This window comes from Sander lucioperca, chromosome 16, assembly GCF_008315115.2.
Source record: "Sander lucioperca isolate FBNREF2018 chromosome 16, SLUC_FBN_1.2, whole genome shotgun sequence".
NCBI lineage: Eukaryota > Metazoa > Chordata > Actinopteri > Perciformes > Percidae > Sander > Sander lucioperca.
The window spans coordinates 31,468,882-31,491,232 of NC_050188.1; the positions used below are offsets into that span (position 1 = coordinate 31,468,882).

At 43.4% G+C, this 22,351-nt stretch overlaps 1 protein-coding gene and 2 long non-coding RNA genes across 10 annotated transcripts in view; 1 reads left to right on the plus strand and 2 right to left on the minus strand.

Annotated features, from left to right (window-relative positions):
• Positions 1–3,384: 3,384 nt before the first annotated feature.
• LOC118493319 lies at positions 3,385–4,926 on the minus strand. Its single transcript, XR_004895316.1, has 2 exons — positions 4,858–4,926; positions 3,385–4,690 (listed from the first exon to the last, which is right to left on the minus strand). It is a non-coding gene; the product is annotated as an uncharacterized LOC118493319 (long non-coding RNA).
• On the plus strand, positions 4,599–5,365 carry LOC116046378. The gene is made up of 2 exons (XR_004104125.2): positions 4,599–4,696; positions 4,860–5,365. It is a non-coding gene; the product is annotated as an uncharacterized LOC116046378 (long non-coding RNA).
• Positions 5,366–8,185: 2,820 nt separating this feature from the next.
• The window catches only part of LOC116046377 (CCR4-NOT transcription complex subunit 3-like), a 38,287-nt gene continuing 24,121 nt past the window's right edge, over positions 8,186–22,351 (minus strand). For 6 of the 8 annotated variants that reach the window (XM_035992900.1, XM_035992897.1, XM_035992902.1 and 3 more), the window contains 9 exons: positions 21,425–21,481; positions 19,264–20,269; positions 19,057–19,162; positions 18,204–18,351; positions 15,765–15,861; positions 15,182–15,407; positions 11,006–11,138; positions 9,931–10,056; positions 8,186–8,440 (listed from right to left, as the gene is read on the minus strand). In XM_035992900.1, coding sequence (XP_035848793.1) covers positions 8,342–8,440; positions 9,931–10,056; positions 11,006–11,138; positions 15,182–15,407; positions 15,765–15,861; positions 18,204–18,351; positions 19,057–19,162; positions 19,264–20,269; positions 21,425–21,481 — 1,998 coding nt within the window. In that variant the 3' untranslated portion in view covers positions 8,186–8,341. The remainder of the gene's footprint in view (positions 8,441–9,930; positions 10,057–11,005; positions 11,139–15,181; positions 15,408–15,764; positions 15,862–18,203; positions 18,352–19,056; positions 19,163–19,263; positions 20,270–21,424; positions 21,482–22,351) is intronic. The other 2 variants (XM_031294727.2, XM_031294725.2) reach the window with 1 other exon arrangement.

Consider the following 22,351-nt stretch of genomic DNA (forward strand, 5'->3'; position numbering starts at 1 on the left):
AAACTGTCCAAAAGCTTATTTGAAAACATTTTATTGAGCTATTTTCCTTAAGAAGTAAGACGAAGTCGCCTTGTCACTGTTTAAACATTTGTGAAACTCACAAACATAAAGGGAGACCAATAGCATTGACTTGTGAAAAAAAAAATGTAATGATGAAATATGGAGATACAAGGTTTGTAACAAATAGAGAGTGTAGAATAGAATACAATGTTATTATCCACAGAAATGGAGTTGCACGAAATTAAAATACTCCAGTGGAATTCAAGTTCCTCCAAATTGTGCAATATTTACGTGAATGTAAATAAACTGTGAATGCACTTTGTAACTTTCCCCCCTCTGCTGACAGGTCATCTGTGCATCAAAAATGGAAACATCTCCAACCAAACGCAGCTCCTGCTAATGTGTTTCCCTGAGCACAAGCGGTACGTTCCTACATTCTCCCACTAAAGCTTCATTAAAGCTTTATTGTTCCATACAGCACCGCATAATGCAGTCACACTTGCAGTGTGAAAGGTGCAGCGCAGCGCTCTGCCCTCCCTGCTTGCTGCTCAGTGAAGTGACAGGTGCAGCAGAAATGTACTGCAGCAGCAGGACCACAGCTAACCAGTATCGGATCTATTATCTACAAACTTCACACTTTAATAGGGACACTTTTGCTTTTGCATCCTCAGGCTTGCTAACAGCATCCTTAAAGTGCTCATATTATGCTCATTTTCAGGTTCATAATTGTATTTAGAGGTTATACCAGAATAGGTTTACATGGTTTAATTTTACAAAAAAACACCATATTTTAGTTGTACTTCACATTGCTGCAGCTCCTCTTTTCACCCTGTGTGTTGAGCTCTCTGTTTTAGCTACAGAGTGAGACCTCTCACTTCTGTTCCATCTTTGTTGGGAGTCGCACATGTGCAGTAGCTAGGTGAGGACTACTAGCCAGTCAGAAGCAGAGTATGAGGGCGTGCCACGCTAGCAGCTAGGCGAGCATTATAACGTGTGTTCCAAAGTGACCACGTTTGTCTCTGAAGTAAAGGCTGGACTACAATAATTCACTTTGTAAACCTATAACCAGGGTGCGAACTACGGGGGAGCTAGATAACAGAATAAATAGAAACATAAACGTTGGAGGCCATTAATCGGCGCACAACGTCCTTAAAATCCATTCTGCAGTTAGCATCATATAGCCATGGCAAAAAGAAAACAAGGCAGTTTCATTCATTTTTGGTTTTACTAAGAAATTGTGTAGCGATGACGTTGATAGCACGACCGATTCACCTGCTGCAAGCCCTGTGGGCACACCTCCAGCCAGGGTGACAACGCAAGAAGAAGCTGAAGAAATAACGTCCTTTCTGGTAGATGATGGTGGTGGTAACAGCTCGTCAGAGGCCGGACACGATCCTAACCCCTCTTGCTCCTCTCTCCCGTTAAACTGGAACAGCCAGCAGTGGAGAGACTGGAAGAGCCGATAGCCATGGCTGTCTGTTAAGGATAGAAGCTTGGGGTGCGTCGCTTAGGCCTAATTGAACGGAGGAATTATGGTATTCTTCGGTAGCCTGAGTAACTTTAACCGTTGTTCATGTGAAATCTCACAACAGATGGTTTGTTGAAAGACTATTTGTGGCTGGCTGTTTGCTGTTTGACCTATCAATCCCTTCAAGTATAATAGGGTAAATCCTGTATTGTGCATACACTTGTAGCTGTTATGTATCTTTGTAAGTCACTGTAAGGCCGGTTACACGCTGCCTGCGTGGCGTGAGCGTGTCAGCTGCGTGGCGTGTCCGTTTTTATTTCGGCTCCCATGTCAACAGGTTAGAGCTTACACACTGCCTGTGTGACACGCATTTCTCGAGCTGCGCCGAAAACACATGCATGCTAGAAATAGGACCGACGCCTATTTTTTCACGTGACACACAAGCGTGTTGGAAGCGTTTCCAGGCAAAATAGAATAGGAAAAGATGTTTAGATGTCATTTTGACACTAATACATATTAATAAATGACATGTTGTTTGAAAATATCTAGGTTTTGATATAAATGCAGATATAAATGTAATTAAAAAATAAAAAATGGATTTTCTAATATTGCACCTGTCAGTACATAATTAAATATTCTGTAGCCTATTTTGCCGTCAATACTGCCGATGTCTTTGCTGTAATCAAATCAGTATATATTTATGTTTAACATGGTATTTCATTTTATCGATGGGAAACATACATGTGTACAGACAAGGCTGTAGTTCAAATGAGACATTACAACAGCGGTAATGGACAATTCCACTTCAAACCTGTAGGGGGACCAAAGCGGGAAAAAGTCAAGGGGGTAAGCCTCTCCCCGGAACGCGTAGCTCCTATGGCGCCATTTTGATGCTACCAAGCCATCCCCTCCCATTAGCATCCCATTGACTGCCATTCATTTTGGCGCCACTTTGGCAGCGAATAACTTTACATCTGAAGCGTTTAAAGACTATTTGTCCATTGTTTATTTCTAAAGAAACACAACAATGTATAAAAGGCTCCATTACCTTGTACCTCACGTTATGGCTCCGTAGCAGACGTTTTTGTAAAAATAGGCTAACGATTGTGTCATAACCACACAACTTACTGTCACATAGTAGAGGAATTACCGTATAGTACAGGAGAAGCTCGCAGGCAGTTTCGACTTACATTAGCTGTTTAAGTTTAATTACTAATGTTTACTAGCATTTTAGTTAGCAATAATTAGCCTGTGCCTATGTTATCTCCTTACATATACCTACGCTCTCCGTCTCTGCAATATTGGGAATGATTGAGATTTCTCTTGGCACAGCTACCAGAAGACTTACAACTTTCAGACAGGTTGCTCACGTCACATTTACGTCGTCTCTCTCAGTTGGAGGCTGCGCAGTAACGCTCAGCCATCACCGGAAAAGTGACTTCTAATATCCTTCACTGGTCTCCGTCCAGAGCAACGAGATCTGTTGGTCCAGTTTATATATGTCAATGGAAAACGTGCTCTAGTGTTGCTTTAAACGCCTTTTCCCCCAGCTCAGTTCCAACCTTTGGAACAGACAGAAGGAAAAGATCCTGGGAACCAAGATTGTAACTCCCGATACTATTTACACTGATATAGGTCAGAAGGTAGGACAGAAGACCTAAAATAGCCTTGTATATGAAGATATGCTAGTGTTCAAGTCTCTGTGTTTATAGAGAAGGCCACCCAACACATTCATACAGTTCATAATGGTGAGGGAGGGCTTTAAAACCAGTGATGAAGCTCAGAGCTCCATGGGATACGGTGTCCAGTGCATGCAAACTTTGATTATTATTATTATTATTATTATTATTATTATTATTATTATTATTATTATTATTATACCTCTGTATTTGGAAACTGATCACAAACCACAACAGTTTTCTGAAAAGTACTTTTTTTTATTAATATTTTACAATCCTTTATTCATGGTTATGTCATTATTTACTTTTTCAGCGCCACTTTGCAAGTGTCATTATTCCATGCTGTCTGACGACAACAACAACAACAAAAACAAAAAAAACAAAGGAGGTTTGAAGAATGAGAGTCTATACAACACTTGTAAAGGGGCAGAGAGAGATTCACATTTCGGCTCTCGGATTGACTTCTCATCCCTTCCGCTTGTCAAAAAAAATAAAGAAAAATAAAGTAAACGAATCGGGTTAAAAGCAGGACTGTCAGTCAAGTGAATAAGTGTAGAGTTGTCCGTCCGTCCGTCCGTCTGTCTGTCTGGCTATAAAAAAACAAACACCCCACACTTCTCTTGAAAAGTTAGTGATCTTAAAAAAACAAAAAAAAGAACAGGGGTCCTCGTTCCCCTCTGGGATTTCAAAATGCTTTCCCTAATCTCTGAAAAAAAAAAAAGAATAAACTAGAATAAATCCACCAAACACAAAATATAAAGATAGTCTCTCATCCAGGTGCTGCTCCAAACATTGGAGGATAATATTTGCATTTCCAAAGAAAAGGGGCCACTGGCAGGTCAAGAGAGAGACATTCTCAAATGATTGATACAAATTAAATTTTTGGTGCGAATGTGTGTGTGTGTGTGGGGGGGGGATTATTTAGTTGCTGTTGTGCTGTGGCTGGTGGATACATTTCCTCATAAAATGATCTATCAAATACTTCCTGAGAAATAAAGGAAATATCTACCTGGCATGGAGGTGGGGGGAGGGGTGAGCTGGCCGACTGAGAGAGAGAGAGAGAAAGGGAGAGGAACGGAAAAAGATAAAGCCAGTCCAAAAACTGAATCAAAATCCAAGTGTTTGGGTGATTTAAAAAAAAATAAGCAGAAAAAAAAATAAGCTGTGCGTTGGCAGCAGGATGTGGAAAAAGCTAAAGTCATGACTTGCCGGTAGTGAGACGCGGGCAGTGTGTGTGTGTGTGTGTGTGTATGTGTGTGTTTACTGTGTGACCGGTCCGAGCCCTCGGTGTGTAAACATGCAGCAGAGAGCTGGAGGACAGAGGAGATGTGGGCAGCAGTGCTGGTGTTGCTCAGTTTGTGCTCTTGGGCACCGAGAGAAGAGGAGGGAGGAAGAGGGAGGCTGGTGGGAGACTTAACACACTGTCCATCCAGCTGCTGGTAGCATCCAACACCCACGACGCTCACGGGGATCACTGCTGGAGCCTTTTTTTATTGTTAAACCCATCGGTCCACCAAAAAAACAAAAACAAAAAAAAAAAACACTGATGGTCCCATCTTCTCACGTATAGTCATATCTTGTCATGCAGATAGCTCTGCTTTTACTTGTCCAAGGTTTTGAGATACGAGTACGGTTAGCGAAGGCGTGTCCGCGGCGGCATTTCTCCAGATGGGATCTTTAACACGTCGTTAACATACCTTGAAAAGGAACAGTTCAACATTCTGGTGAAATGGCTGTATTTGCGTTCTTGCCGAGAGTTAGATGAGAAGAAGGTGGATACCGCGCTCTCGTGTCTGTACGGGTAAAGATGCTAGCTTAGCTTAGCAACAAAGACCGGAAACAAGCGGGGTAGATCGTACGGAGGGGGGGGGGGGGGGAAATCACGTTGGGTTAAAAAACGATGACTATTTACAGGGAGTTGTGTGTGGGACAGTTTTTCCAGGAAGCTACTGCTGAGAAATAGCTCGACACATAACCACCCCCCTCCCCCCCAACCCTCGACACACACACACACACACTAAAACGGCAAGCTCCTGTTTTTACACTGGATTAAACAACGATATATATGACGTGTACATTCACCTTGGACAGAGCCAGGCAAGCCGTTTCACCTGTTTCCGGTCGTTATGCTAAGCTAAGCTAAATGGAGCTTAATATCGATATGTAATATGTCATTGATCTTCTCATCTACCTCGCTTGGCAAGAAAGCAATTCATCGCATTTTCCCAAAAAATGACCTCCATTGTGTTGTAGTGGATGCAAAAATCTCTCCAATACCTCAAAACACGGGCAAATAAAACCAAGTCTATAAGTAAGACTGGATACCACGTTTTTTTCTTCTTCAATTTTTCAATAATACTTGGGTGAACTGACCCTTTAATTTAAAGTAACAACGCCTTGTGAACCGCAGAGACTTGTGAAAGCTCGAGGGCCAAAACGCAGAATTTGAAATACAATTCCGACGTATATTCTAATGTTCCAAGTCTGATCCCTTTCCTCCCAAAGTGCTGTGACATAACACAGCCCACCAGGTAAAAAAAAAAAGTTAGTTACTACCGACACCGCTGCGGCTGTGTTCTCATACTCCTCCACCGCGGCTCGATGGGAGGAGGCAGGGCAGGATATTTTTACACCACAGCAGCTGGAGGATTCACACAAATCAACCAGCGGCTGTTACCACTCCGCGAAGAGTACAAACGAGAGGAGCTCTGCCACCTACGACCAAACATTTACCCACATTTTGGCTGCTGGCGGTGTTTATTTTCCACCCTGGTGAACAGACGGACGTCGGTGTTTACGTCTACGGCAGTCAGGTTAAAGCTACAGTTGGTAACTTTCATAGAAAATAACCTTTTGTCATATTTGCCCAAGCTGTCACTATATCCAGACAGTACTACGTGGATTAAAAAAAATAAAATCACGTTTCTCTGCCTGCTCCTGGTACTCCTAACAGCATATAGAGAACATTCAATCAGAGCTGAGGTGGCTCTAACGCAGTGTCAACGACTACTCGTAAACTGCTGTCAAACAGAAATCAAGATTCAGCACTGTCGAAAGTTCCAGTTTGACTGCAGTTTGTGAGCAGCCACTGACACTGCGTTAGAGACTCCTTGTTCATCTCTGGGCACGGTGGAAACGTGCAAAATGGCGTCAGTAGCAGTAGGTGGAGTCAGAGGAGACATGATTTTTTCCCCCCCAGATTATCTGTCTAATGTGCTACTGTCAGGATATAGCGACAGTTTCAGGAAATAACACAAAAAAAAGTTTTTTTTTTTTTTTGTTTTTTTTTATAAAAGTTACCCACTGAACCTTAAAAGTCCAGTCGGAGCCGCTGCACGCCAGAGGCAGCTTCACTGCTCCAAGGGTCAGCTGGTAAGGCTCGTCGGTGTTGAGGCGATAAAGCAGCAGCACCAGGAGGGCAGGAGAACAACAGGATTTAGCTACCAGAAACTCACATTTACCGGCCAAAACGGTGACCTCAGAGCCAAAGGATAATCATGTTTTTTTTTTTTTTTTTACCCGAGTCTCGCAAAAACTCTCATTCCATTTGTGGACGATTTTGTGTAGAGGTGAAATTTACGAGAAAAAAAACAAGCGCTTTGGGGAGCCAGTTCCTGGAGCTACAATTCTGCACTGCTCGGGGAGGCGACGGTAAACCCGAGGTTCAGGTACTCCCGAGGGCAGGGAATGTGTTTGTAACACGGTAAACGCTACAAAATAAATACTGGGAGGACACGTGTTTAGAGGTGGACGTTTAGGGGCGTTACGGTTAAGGTCTTTTGCTGCCTCGTTATGGATTTTTGCTCGAGCAAACCGATTGTTTGCGCAGCTCTGGAGAGTCCATTAATATTTCCCAGTTACATTCGGGTGGCGTCGGTACTTTCAAAATAATGTCAAGTTTTCTAGCAGCGAGCTATTTTTTAACAGGAAGTAACAAGCAATTTAATTGGAGAGGCAAAAAAAAAAAAGTTTGAAATGATCGTTGACTCGGATTTTTTTCGCCGGTTCGGAGCAGAGAGCGAGCGAGAGCGGCAGCCTGGATGATGCACCCGGCTCCGGAGAGCTGGTCCGGATCTCCTGCTGCGGGTGGGGGGGCCTATTCTATTAACTGAATGAAACAGACTTTTAACAGTCACCAAACGTAAATGCAAAAGAAAGCTCATACCAGCGACTCTATCGTCACTGGGGGGAAAAAAAATGATATAACGCGTAAAAAAGTTTGCCCGGGTATTCAGAGTCGTGTCACTTTTTTAATAACGCGCACTCAGGTGCTAGTTTATCAGCTAGTTGTACCTTATAAACTGGCAGCTGAATGTATATCCAAAGGGTTGTAAAATATATATAAATATAGAAAGTGGAAAAAACAAGGCAGAGCCCAGAAACTCAGCATTTCTTACAGGTTTCCGTTTGCGGGTCGCTAAGCTCCTGTACCGATCTCGAGTCAGTTCACATCCCCTCTGACCGCCGCCTCCGTCGTCCTGGCTTCTCGCTGGATTTAAAACACTTAAGCCCGATTTCTCACTTGAATCCTGCCCTGCTGCTGGATCACTGCTCCAGACATGTTGCAGCACTGACACGACACGTGTTGCGGTTGAGGTCTACACTTGCTCCCTCTTCTAAGTCCGTTTTAGAGAGGGGACAGAGCCGGTACTGTGTGTGATTAACCAATTCTCTTTGGTTCTTAAAGGGGCTGATATATGCAAACATTTTTAAAGCCAACATAAGAACATAACACAGAGGGGGGAAAAGCACACGATAGTCTGATTATTAGGTGACTTTTTTTTTTTTTTTTTTTTTTTCTTTTTTTTGTCTTATGGGCCAAAACAAACCAAAGCCTTGTTGTTTTAAAGAGAGTTCCAGTTCAGGAAAAGATGGAAATAAAAGATCTGATGGGTGGAGAAGGAGGAGGAAGAAGGGATGACAGGGCGGGAGGAGTAATCACTGCCGGGGGTGAGGATGCTGAGGCGGGGTTGGAGGCTCGCGCCCCCTTCCCCCCATCCCCCCCATCCCCATCCTGAACATCCCCCCCCCCCTCCAACGAGCTGAGGTCAATCAAAGGAATGTCAGCAGGTGGAGCACCCTTCTTCATGCGTTCGTTCTTCATCCGTCTGTCCCTCTCTCACGTCCTCAGCTGTCTGTCCGTTCGTCTGTCCGTCCGTCCGTCCGTCCGTCTGTCTGTCTTCCTCTCTGCGGGTCACTGGAGGTCTCGGTCTTCTAGGTACCGGTACTCAAACGTGAAGCCTTCCTTCTTCCGCTGGCCCCATTTCTCATAGTCAAAGTAAATGTATGTTCCCTGAAGAAGGATAACACGCAAAAGGCATTATTTAAAGACAAGAGGACGACCTGGCTGCCTTGACAACTGAACCTGCTCTGGGAAAAAAAGGTCTTAGTGTGTGTACGAATGCATCTTTTCCGAGCCCCTCCCAGCATGCTTTGGTAAAAAGCAGGGAAACATTCATAACCCCCCCGGAAAGCCACCAGGCGCAGATGATCCTTTTGTTCCGTCGCCCGCCAGGCGTGGTACCAACCCCGGGAGCGTCTCAGAAGCAGAGCGGTTTGCCTGCCCGACTCTCAGATTTTGTTGCTTTGGTCCTTTTTCCTGAACAGTTGCGCTTCTACCATAAAAAGTAAGTGGTCTACAGGGGTAAATGGTTTCTCCCCTTTAGTCCAGTTCTAAACGACATTGGATCAAAGATTTGTGGCTGTGTCGTGGTTGTTAAAATGCAACTTTGTACAGCACTTTGGTCAGCTTGAGCGGTGTTAAAATGTGCTCTACAAATAAACTTCACTTGCTTACTAGTGGTGGGATATTCCACCGGGAAGTTTCCACAGGGTGTTTTATTTTGAAAATTGTCTGGATGCTCCACTTCCTGCCCGGCCTGCCAAATGCCCCGCGGCTCCGTCAAAAATAAACCTGCCGCGAATTTTTAGCGGAGCAGAGCGGAGAGCCGCTTCTGGGTAGGGATCGACCCATACTGGGTTTTCAAGGCTGATATCGATACCGATTATTAGTAGTTAATAAAACCAATAACCGATTTAAACAATTATTTAATAAATTAGAATCTTTCAACATAATGCGCAGTAAAAAAAAAGGTCAGATAGTGTTGTGGGCTAGCCTAGAAATCTAGACGCACCCTAGCGGCAGCAAATGTAATTTGCAGCCAGGGGGTCTAGCAACTGTCCGTTGGCTTGCGAGCTGGAAAAACCAAACTCTAGTCAGGCCAATCACATTGTGTATAGAGTCGGTGGGCGGGGCTTAACATAATGATGGCAGAGTTGCGACGGTTCCGCGTGAATTCCCTGCTACTTGCAAACAAAGAAGACTTTTTGTTGTTGTCGTTTCTGGGTTAAAGCAGACATCATGACTACTGTACTGCAGATTACAAATCGGTTGTTTACAGGTTTAAGATCCTTCAATATAAAATCACGCGTTTACATATTTCTGCTGATTATTTTCGACGTGATGCTGTGCAGTTTTAGGACGCATTTCTTCCTACAGTTTCAGGCCGTCCCTGGTTTCCATTCATGACCGCAGGGCATAAAAATCAATCAGCAGACTCTGGAAACTTCCCCATAGATGTTGTTATTCATCACAGTGAATATCAAGTCTGCATGAATTGTTAATTCATTCATTCTTGTTCTGCCGAGAACAGCAGAAAGACGTAATTCGGATCTCTTAATAACGGCAGTATGCTTTTTCAAAAAGGGTTAGAAAAAGGCTAAAACATGCAGAACCACTGGTATCTCCTCTAAGATGTTAAAAAAAAAAAATGTGAAGCTGACCTGCTCAAACTCATCCGTGATGGTCTTGGGTTCTTCGTGCCTCTGAAACCACATCATGTACTTTGTGTGGAACCTCCATGACTGCTTCTTCAGGGCTTTCGCTGCCAGATACTGGGCCTTTGTGCCCTGCAGGGAAGAAGAAGAAGAAGAAGAGATAAAAGGTGGATTTAATTAGCAGGAACACGTGCAGAAAATACAGTTGGTGCAGACTTAAAGAAATCCAGTTCCATTGAGTTATTTGGAGATAGGATTGGGCATCGAGAACCGGTTCCAACATGGAATCGTTTCAAAAATTACAATTACAATTGAATCGTTTTTTTTAAAAATTGGAATCTGATCACTGATTTCAATTTAAAATCGGCAAGATTTAGTTTCCGTAGCGGCCAGGCAGCACAGTAAGCGGCTCGCTAAAGTGTGGCTGAAAAAGCCCGGTAAAACTGGAAAACGGCATTTGAATTAAAATAAAAATCCTTTTCACTGTGAAATAAGCACGTGACCCTTTTCAACTCCACCCCTTAAAGAATCGAAATCGATAAGAACCGGAATTGGAGTCAGAATCGGAATTGGAGTCAGAATCGTCAAAATCAAAACGATGCCCAAATCTATTTGGAGATTAACCGTTGTAGGGCTACAACTAACGATTATTTTCATAGTCGATTAATCTGTCGATTATTTTCTCGATTAATCGAAACATGGTGAAAAATGTGGATCAGTGTTTCCCAAAGCCCAAGATGACGTCCTCAAATGTCTTGTTTCGTCCAAAACTCAAAGATATTCAGTTTACTGTCACAAAGGAGAGAAGAAACTAGAAGATATTCACGTTTAACAAGCTGGAATCAGAGAAATCTTATTTTTTTTTTATAAAAAAAATGACTCAAACGATTAATCGATTATCAAAATAGTTGGCAACTGATCGATTAATTGATTCATCGTTGCACCTCTAAACCATTGTATTGTACACCTTTGCCGTTTCTTTGACTGTGAATAGTTCTTTTTTTAAACTGGCAGATAAAACAATCGACATGTATCTACGGAACAACAACTTGTGTTTCAGACACCGAATCCCACAGCCTACCTCCAGGTAGTAAAAGATGAAGAAGAGGGTTTCGGTGGAAAGCCTCTGGTAAAACTCTACAGTGTCCGAGTGGGGCGGTGGCACCTGGTGGTGGAAAGGCAGGGTGGGGCACGGGTTCCTCATCAGGTACTGCCTGTAACATCCACACAGAGGGAGCATTAGTAAGACAAAACGACAACTACATATTGCACCTTTTACAATTATGTTAAATAAAGTAAGACAACCTAAATGTAAGATACACTGAAAAAAAAGACATGTCTGTAAACAATCCGTGATTTGTAACATTATTCCAGCATTTATCTTATGAAGAAAAACGGTTAATATGATAATGAAAAGATGAATAAAAGAAATGTTAAATCTGTTACTGCGTATTATGTTGAAAGATTCTAATTCAATAGTCTTGCTTTGCCAGACCATCCACACGCTGCGGAGCGGAGGAGGGTCTGGCTAGTCCACACTGCATTCTGGGATGGGAGAAAAACGTGCTCTGTTTATTGGCATTTCTTTAAACCAATCACAATCGTCATGGGCGGCGCTAAGCTCCGCACGGAGCCGCTGTTAAATAGTCGTGCGAGAGAAAACTCAGATTGGACAGATAGTCTAGCTAGCTGTCTGGATTTACCCTGCAGAGATCTGAGGAGCAGTTAACCATAGTCCTCAGAAATCCACCGCAGTTTAAAATGACAACATAAAGAAAGCAGAAGGAAATGGACATCGGTAAAAAGACATGCATCCGGCGGAAATTCCTGCATCACCTGAGCAATCCCGGAAGTCAAACGGCAATGATACTGACTACTAATTAATTATATAAATGCTTAAAAGCATTTAAACAAAGTTTTGTTTTGGAGTTTCTAACATTCCAAAATCTCAATTTTGACTTAAAGATTTTCATTTTCACTGTAAATGCATATCGGTTCCAAATATCGGTTATCGGTTTTATTAACTACTAATAATCGGTATTGACAAACCAGTACGGGTCGATCCCTACTGTTCACATTCTGCATTTGCTGAATTCAAGAGACCTTGTTCCAATAACAATAAATATATAATGACTCTCTATGTTGGAAAATGTTTATAACTTTGGACACCGTGATCATGGAGAGAGCTACAAGGTTGTGATTTCAGGCTGTCGTTCAGAAATTGATCTTTCAGTTTTACGATGTAATCACGGTTCGAAAATATAATTGAAAAGATAGACTACCGGTATTTATCAACACACTGACCTCTAATCTGAAGTAAAACAGACACATTTAGCAATCAAAAGCCATGTTTTTGGGACCAACTGACTGATCCATCAGTCAGACCATGCATTTTTAGATCCGTGACAGACCCAGTTTGTCTCCATGGTTTCCATTAGGCTGTTAGCCGGCTCAGTGTGTACCAGAAGTAATGATCATGTCCCCGCTAACAAGCGGGAGGTTTGAGACTGGTAACTCAGGAGTTAAAGTATCTGACTAACACACTACTCATGTACTTATGATTACTCAGAGTGCTCATATTATGCTTTTTGGCTTTTTCCCTTTCCTTTTTAGTGTTATATATCTTTTGTATGCATGTTATAGGTTTACAAAGTGAAAAAGCCCAAAGTCCACCCCAAAGGCACTTACCATCTCCAACAGAAAACACTGTTCACAAACTGCTCCAAACAGCTCTATTGTAGTCCAGCCTTTACTTCAGAGACAAACGTGGTCACTTTGTAACACACGTTATAATGCTCGCCTAGCTGCTAGCGTGGCACGCCCTCATACTCTGCTTCTGACTGGCTAGTAGTCCTTACCTAGCTACTGAGCATGTGCGACTCCCAACAAAGATGGAACAGAAGTGAGAGGTCTCACTCTGTAGCTAAAACAGAGAGCTCAACACACAGGGTGAAAAGAGGAGCTGCAGCAATGTGCAGTACAACTAAAATATGGTGTTTTTTGGAAATTAAACTATATAAACCTATACTAATATAACCTCTAAATACAGTTATGAACCTGAAAATGAGCATAATACTAGCACTTTAAAATCAAACAATATAAATAATGTGCGTGGGTGCTGGAAATGAATTCTAGTTTCTAAAACATGCGGAACAAAAGACTTTCCTGTCGTGTTTATTTCACTTGACTGGCGACGTCGTCACACTCTTGTTTTAAACAGAAAAAGAAGTATATATTTAAAATAGTGTGATCAGAGGCAGCTGTTTCCAGTCTTTATGCTAAACTAACCGTCCCCTGGCTCTGCACAGATATAAGAGGGCTATACGTCTTCTCCTCCAACTCTCCACTAAAAAGACAATAATTGTATTTGCCAAAACGTCAAACTATTCCTTGAATGCTTTACGACAACTTTCTAAGGCAAAATAAGTTTAAAAACAAAAAAAAGTCACCTCACATTCTCACCCAGACTTCCACAAAGCTTTAAACGCATTCCATCGTAGCTGACGTAACTGTTGCAGAAATAGCTTCACAACCACAGTGAGGAGTGATTAGGTGAACCCACATTCTGGCCAGTGTGTGTGTGTGTGTGTGTCGCTGTCCTTGGACTGTAAAACACAACAGGTACTGTGAGAGTTTGAGTGTTTGGATTTAAATGTCAATTGTCCCTGTGTGGGCTGACTGCACTGTGGATAGAGAACCAGCATAATCTGCTCTCTAATTGTGCGTGTAGATATGCTACATTACTGCGTACTGGGGTATTTTGAATACATATCAAAAACAGCGGCGTGAGTTCCATTACGTCCACATTATTCCGTGTGAGCTGCGGCGTGATTAGCACAGCTGATTGTTAGAGAATAAAGAAAAGCTGCAGAATTTGGACCAAGTTCTTCCAAATCTTTCTTTATAAAAGAACGACGGAAATGTAACTATTAAATGCAAAAGTTTCTGCTCAGATCAGTGATTGAGGTCCCTTTGTGCTGTTTCATTTTATCTTATTTTCACAGATTTACAAGTTGAGGATAAATGTTTTGATTTATTATCTGCAACAAAATGGTATTGTACAAATAAAGCTCTCAGTAACAAAAAGGGCGGAGACTAATCGGAAAAAAAACGCAACTATGATATATTTTGAAAAAACAATCCACTTTTAGACTAGAGACAGTGTTTAAGCTACTAGTTGTGTTTTTAGAACCTGCTTTTCATCTGAAATTATTGATATTTTTCATATTCTTAAGTCTCACACATTTGTCTTAAAAATAAATTAATTCCGGGCTAAAAAAACATAAACTAAAATAATGAGCCTTATTCAGATTGTTCAGTATGTACTTACAGTAAGTACCGTTTTGAGGTATTTGTACTTGAGCTTTTCCTTTATATGTCAATTTATACTACTGAAGTGTAGTGGATTGAACGGTACAATATTTAGAGGAGACTTACATTTTGCATACAAAATGTTGGTATACATCAATCAATAGTCTGCAAAATAGCTTTTTACTTATTAATGCATCAATAGTCCCGCATTGCCAGACCTTCCTCCACAGCTCTGCGGAGGAGGGTCTGGCTAGTCCACACAGCATTCCTTGATGGGAGAAAAACGTGCTCTGGTTTATTGGCAGTTCTTTAAACCAATCACAATCGTCTTGGGCGGTGCTAAGCGTCGGACACAATAATGGCGCCGCTGCAAAATAGCCTCAGGAAGGAACTTGTTTTGGTGGAACAAGTACGTTCAAAGGTTGTTTTAGTCGTGCAACAGAAAACTCAGATTGGACAGATAGTCTAGTTAGCTGTCTGGATTTACCCTGCAGAGATCTGAGGAGCAGTTAACCATAGTCCTCAGAAATCCATGAACGGCAACACAAAAAAAACGAAGGTGACGTACAGAATTTGCGGCGGCACCAGAGCAATCCCGGAAGTGGATACGCATCAACAACATTCATCCAATAATATATATATAATAATAAATACATTACACACTGAAAGGTCATCAGAGATATTAGTTCTTTTACTTTTGGTTCACTCTTTCTGATAAAACTTCTATACTTTTTTTGAATGCATCATGGCATCAATACTTTTACTTTTAAGTGAAGAATCTGAGTACTTCTTTCCACCACTGCTGGTCAAAAAAGTACTAAAGGAAGTACGACGACTGATTTCTTCAACTATGCTGACTAGAGTGCAGAATGAAGGTTTATTATATATTGTATTATTGTTATTTCATTATCTGCGTGGTGGAAGAATGGAAAATGGTTCACTGCACCTGATCCTCTCGGAGTCAGATGGGTGGGGCATGTGCGTCCACGCCGCCTCTTCCATGGCCTGTTGGTAGAGCTGGTCTTTGGACAGGGGAACCGGCCCCAGCGGGCAGACGCCCAGTGACGGGGGGATGCTGACCTCTGACAGCGAGAGCTGAGGTGCCGACGGCGGGCCCGAGGGGGCCGTAGTGCTGCTGGGGAAGATGTCTGAAGGGAGACAGGAGACGGAGACTTGAAGTCGGAGGACAAAGAAGCAACAGAGAGAGATGAAAGGGCGACGGTGAAGGAAATTGAAGGATGTAGGGGAGTGAGAGAGGATGTGCGGAAGGGGAGGGGGGGGGGGGGGATTTGAAGTCAGAGAGACAAAGAGAGAGAAGTTGAGTCAGGACTGATAATATCATCAGCAGTTTTTTTGTTCAGGGGAGGCTGAGAGTGGGAGGCGAGATGACATTTTGTTCTGTTAAACTACAGCTTTTCTATTTCTGCGCTGTGGCAACCCTCTATCTCCTTTTATTAAGGTAGTGTGTGTTAGTGTGTGTGTGTGTGTGTGTGTGTGTGTGTGTGTGTGTGTGTGTGTGTGTGTGTTACCTGGGGTGAGGTGCAGGGAGGACACGTCACCCTCCATCCCTGAGCTGAGTGCAGCTCGCTCGGCCATGGACTTCAGGCTGCTCAGAGGCTCCTGGGTCTGATGGGGACAGACAGGAAGACTCATGGGAAAACGTGTGTGTGCGCGCCCTTATCGCACCTGCCCCTACGGAGGAGCTCGCACCAGTGATAATGCTGTCATGGAAATCACTTTGGCTTGGCTTTTTGTTGTTGCCGTTTGTGTACTCTTCTCGTCAAAGATTTTTTTTTAGGGAGAGAGAGAGAGAGAGGGGGGGAATGACATGCAGCAAATGGCCGCAGGATGGAGTCGAACCTGCGGCCGCTGCGTCGAGGAGTGAACCTCTATACATGGGCACGCGCATTACCAGTTGAGCTACCTAGGCGCCCCTCAAAGATGGTTGTGATGTGGGCGCCAGGTCAGCTCGCCTGGTAGAGTGCACGCCCATATGCAGAGGCTCAGTCCTTGATGCAGTGGCCGTGGGTTCGGTTCCGACCTGCGGCCGTTTGCTGCATGTCGTTCCCCTCTCTCTCTCCCATTTCATGTCTAAGGCCTAAAATGCCAAAAACAAAAAATAAAGATGCTTTTAACGGCACTGCGGAGGAACAAATTTCAGACCCGAATGACAAGGGGATCAAAATAACTACACTGTATGGCCAAAAGCCAACAGCAAACAATGATATTTTGGACAATATTGGGCTTCCAACTTTGCGTCAAAGTGTTTGGGGAGGGTCCTTTCCTGTTTTAATATCACAATGCTCCGGCTTCCCTAGTTTGGTGTGGAAGAGCTTGACTTGGCCTGCAGAGAGCCCTGACTGAGTCAGACTGTATCACCCAACATCAGTGTTGGACCTAACTAATGCTGCTGTGGCTTTCAATTTAGTGTGTTAAGTATGTAATTTGAAGTTGATTACATTATCTGTTTTGGGCAATTCATTCTTTACAGAAAAAACACAGTTTTTGATTTTTGAAAACTGAAATCTTTCATAACATTTACAAGTACTCAGACTCGTTGCTATGGTACTCCAAACTGGGCGTCCTGTTGGCTTTGATTATCCTTGGAGATATCTCTAGATTATAGTTGGCACCTGTGGCAAATTCAATTGATTAAACCAGATTTAGAAAAGGCACATACTGTACCTGTTGTATATATATATATAAAAAAAAAAAGTCCCACAATTCACAGTCATGGGTTATTGTGTGTAGAACGAATTGCCTAAAAAGTAAATGTCATCGATTTTAAATGAATTCTATAACGCAATAAAGTGAGGGGGTCTGAAAACGTTCCACCATGAATACCTTCAGACAGCAATGTATTATAAAAAAAAAAAAATCAGTAGAAGAAGTTAAAGGTGCTGTAGGTAGGATTGTGAAGATCCAGGACTTAGTCAAAGAGTTTGAACATCGACAACTTCTCCGTCCCTCCCCCCCTTTCTGCTAAAGCCCAAAACGGTCTCCTAAGCCCCTCTCCCCACAAGGGAGAATGAATGCGTGTGCCTGAGCAGTGATTGACACGCAGTTAGACACCCCCCCCAGAAAGTTAGTCTTTATCTGATAAAACAACTTTCTTAGAGCACAACGATGTGACTGCGCTACAGATTAGAGTGCACTTTAACGGCTAATGTGTAATGGTGAATTATACGCGGGATCGGAGATGTTTTCTTAGAGAGGTTAACTCAGGCGACTGAAGCTGCACAACAAACGCATGATGTTCTGTCTCTGAGTTTCATCACTTCAATGTTGTTGCTTTTTCATTATTCTCCTCAGTTTTGTCAGAATCTGTTGTTAGTCAGAATGAGACCATCCCAATAATAATAACAACAACAATCCCCACTTGGATTTCACCGTTGGCGGAATTAATTAAATCATAGTGGAAGCAGTTTTGAGCGTGTTTGCATGCAAATGAATGATCTGTGGGGATTTAGGATATTAAATCTTTGTGAAAAGAACGTGCAAACACAACGTTGTGTCTAGACAAAACTCAAAATCACATAGATAACGATTACTTTCATTGTCAATTAATCTGCCGATTATTTTCTCAATTTAATGGTTTAGTTGATTGGTCTATAAAATGTGTGAATCTGTGTTTCCCAAAGCCCAAGATGACGTACTGATCCTCAAATGTCTCGTTTTGTCCACAACTCAAAAGATATTCAGTTTATTGTCACGGAGGAGTGTGGAAACTAGAAAAATATTCACATTTAAGAAGCTGGAATCTGAGAATTTTTTTTCATAAAACAATGACTCAAACTGATCAATCGATTATCGAAATAGTTAATTTAATAGTTGACAACTAACCGATTCATCTTTGCAGCTCTAAGATAGAGTGTGTGTGCATCACCTGCTGTCAAAATGCAATCTGTATGTGAAATATTCAAATATAGAAACATTTAAATAGAGCTTCTGTGTCGCCATATTCTCACCTTCATGCTGTCGGAGGACTGCGAGTAGGACAGCGGCCCGTTCAGCAGGCTGCCGCCGCTCACCGCTTTAGCCTCGCTGTAGAAGGCCGGCGACGGGGAGCTGGACGACAGACAAATAGAGCCCAGTAAACTGGAACCAGTGTCCTTACTGGGGAGAGAGGAAGAGAATGAAAAACAAATGAAAACAAAGACACCCAACATTAAAGGTGCCGTAGGTAGGATTGCGAAGATCCAGGACTTTGAACATCGACAACTTCTGCTAAAGCCCAAAACGGTCTCCTAAGCCCCTCCCCCCTACAAGGGAGAATGAATGCGTGTGCATGAGCAGTGATTGACACGCAAAAACCCAAGAAGGGGGGAAAGGGAAACTCAATAAGGAACGGTTTGTGTTTAGTAGGGTTGCTCGATTATGGAAAAAAATCATAATCCAGATTGTTTTGGTCAACATTGAAATCACGATTATTTAACACGATTACTCAGTGACTTTTGGAAAGATGTTGCAATTATTGAACTTAAAAAACAGTTAAACAAATCAACAGTGAAAACGCTGAACTGGGAAATTTCCCTCAATACTTTCCCCATCTGAACGTTTTTTTTTTCCCCCGAGACAAAATAAGAGTTTACTTGCAAAACGTAATGTGCAAAATAATTGTTTTTCTCGTCGTTCTTTTTTTGTGATCATTAGGAGCCAAAATCGTAATCGTGATTAAAATTCCGATCATTTGCGCAGCCCTAGTGTTTAATTGTTGATGCTTTAGGGATTTGGGCTGTTCACTAGATTTATTTCAGGATGAGATTTTAATCCATGTTCCTATCATTCTACATGACAGGTAAGCTGCTCCACCATACTCACGGCTGATTGGCTGCGGAGGTCAAAGACGAGGGTTGGCTGCTTTGTGATTGGCTGGCACTGGTGAGGGCGGAGTCTGTTGTGCTGTCTGCTACCACAGCGCTGTAACCTGTCATGTTAAAAAAAAATTAAGTAAATAAATAATGTCAAAGGCAAATGGAAAAGAGCATTGGTCTTCCGCTCGCTGGCTGTTGCCACTCAGATACTCACTGGTGCTACCGTTCTGCTTCTGTTGGCTCGGCGGCCTGACGGAGAGCGACAGGTTCCCTCCCACCACTCCGCTCCCTGCTGATCCAGAGCTGCCTCCGTTGCTCCCGATGACTCCCACTCCGCTACCCGGCGCTAAGCCTCCGACTGGGCTCAGGGACACCAGGGAGGACCCCTGCATCCCCGACTGACCAGAACCCAAACCCAGCATGCCAGAGCCGACGTTGGTCAACCCCGGCGCCGGGCCCAGCAGACCTCCCGTCGAGGACGTCGGCCCGCCGACCGTGATGCTCCCGCTGCCGATGGAGCCCACTGCGCTGTGGGTCGTCGTGGGGCTGATGCCGATGCCGCCCAGGGAGCCTGGGAGGCCGGAGCCGATCGCTCCCGACGCGGCTGCCTGGGCGTAGGGTGCCGGGGTGGAGCCGGAAAGGAGGCTCGCCATGCTGCTCAGGGACGCCGGCATCCCTGATAGGCCGAGGCTCCCGGACATGGGGCTGGTGGTGATGCAGCCGGACATGCCGCCTTTCCCCAGCGAGAGGCCGAGGCTGAGGCCGAGGCTGTTGGAGGTCGGTGCGGGCCCCGACAGAGACTGGGCCTGGGAGCTGGAGGTGAAGAGCCCCTGCGTGATGGCGTTGGGGGGGGAAGGGGCGGAGGACACCAGGTGGCTGTTGGTGGAGGAGTTGGGGATGGAGATAGGAGCCGAGGAGGAGGAGCCAGCTAAGTGTTTGGACTGCTGCTGCTGCGCCGACGGATGCGGCTGCTGCTGGGTGGCGCTGCTGTAGCTGCCGGCCGAAGTGTTGGAGAGGAGACCCCCCAAGCTGCCGTGAAGACTGTTGGCCCCGGAGCCGCTGAGTCCTCCCCCCGTGATGGTCGCCATAGAGACGAGCGAGGATGAGGTCAGGCCCGGGATGGAGGAAGAAGAAGAGCAGGAGGAGGATGAGGAGGAGGAAGACGAGGAGGAGGAGGAAGAGGATAACGAGGAAGAGGGGTTCCCGTTCTTCACAGGTGACTGGAAAAGAAGGACGAAGACGTTGACATGTTTGTCTTGTTGGAAGTGCTGCTCACGTTGTTACGTAAAAATACGTTTATTGAGAGGAAACACAAGTGTTAAATATACAGTATGTTCAGTAGTTAATGGCTTTTTACATTGGCGGCTTGTTACAAAAGAGAAGAAAATCGAAAAAAAAAAAAAAAACATGTCAACATGTGACATGGACATAAAATGTAATTTGAATAAAAAAATTAGCATTAAAGTAGCATACGAAAGAAACAAAGTGTAAAAAAAAACAAGCCTGTAGGGGTAAAAACCTTTATAACTAATAACTATAAGAAGAATTCCAGTATATTATAGCATATTAGGGCTACTATATTAGGACAAGGATAGGATATTAAGATATTAGGGCAATTATGTTTTGCTTAAAGACCCAGTGAAATTAAAAAAATTTTTCCCAGTTTTTAATCCTGTGTCCTCTAAGCCCGTTCACTTTTATTTGGTCCCAACAGCAGTCCAAACTCCCAAATAGATCCTCACACCAAGTAGCTGCCGTTATAATCTTAACATGCATGTATGAGGAAGAGCCTGGTGCTCGAAACACTAATCAGCATTACAATCCTAGAGCGGGAGCTACGTGGTGTTAGGGCTGGGCAATATATCAATATCGTGATGTGAGACTAGATATCGTCTTAGATTTCGTAAAATCTTAATATATTAAGTGTGGTCTTTTCCTGGTTTTGAAGGCTGCATTACAGTACAGTGATGTAATTTTCTGAACTCAACAGACTGTTCTAGCTGTTCCATTACTTGCCTTTACACAATTTGTCATTAAATCGACATTTCTGATGATCATTTATCAAAAATCTCATTGTGTAAATAATATTTTGTTAAAGCACCAATTGTCAATCCTACAATATCGTCGCAATATCGACATCGAGGTATTTGGTCAAGAATATCGTGATATTTGATTTTCTCCGTATCGCCCAGCCCTACTTGGTGTGCGGATCTATTTGTTTCAATGTTTTTCAGAACTGACCTAATAAAAACGATTACCAGACTTGTCGCTAAACTTATCTAGCAGGATTTCCTGGAGCTTTCTGTATTTCTGGGGGTTGCAGACACGGTGATAAAAAGAGGGACACTAACTCGTAGTGTCTTCTTTAGACTCACCTGACCGACTTCGCTGTCTGTCGAACGTCCCCTCTTCTTGTCATCTTCTGAGTTCTCCTGAAAAGAAAATCCAACACAAATGAAGAACATTAGGCCACAGAAAAAAACCCAAAAGTGAATGGCCAGTGGGTGTGAAAACAAGAAAATAAAAGAAGACAATTTCACGCCAATTTAACCTAGCCTTGTGACCAGAAGGCTTCCGGTCCAAATCGTCGGAATAAAAAGTGAAATCAACCATTTCCAGAAACTTTCCTCGGATAATTAAAAGTTAAAAACAATACCGACTGGAGTTCACATTTCCCAGGATTCACTGCGGCTGACATCCCATCCCTTTACATTCCCTTTCATGCCAACTTCATGTCAGCAGCATTTAATAATACCACGCCTTCTGTTCAGACACATCAGCCCTATAATAACTGCTCTCACTGCATGCTGAATGTGGGCGGAGAGGAAGAACAGATGATATAATGACAGCGGGGCAGAACAATAAGAGCAGATGGCAGGGATAGCACATACAAAAGGCAATTATCTTACATTTATATTTTAGTTATTAACCTGACTTGACTCAACGTGAATGCAACGACCGCTTTCATTTTCAGATACTACCTATTCATTTTCAGATACTACCTATATTACATCATTCAGAACGCAGCAGCTTGACTTGTCTTCAACCTCCCAAAGTTCTCTCACACTACACCGCTCCTCCGCTCTCTTCACTGGTTACCAGTTGCTGCCCGCATCCGCTTCAAGACACTAGTACTTGCATACAGGGCCACGAACGGATCAGCCCCAGCTTACATCCAGGACATGGTCAAACCCTGTACCCCAACCCGCCCGCTCCGCATCAGCCAACCTGCTTGATGCCCCCTCACAGCGCGGGAGAACTAATCACTCAACGAAATCCCGACTGTTTGCTGTCCTGGCTCC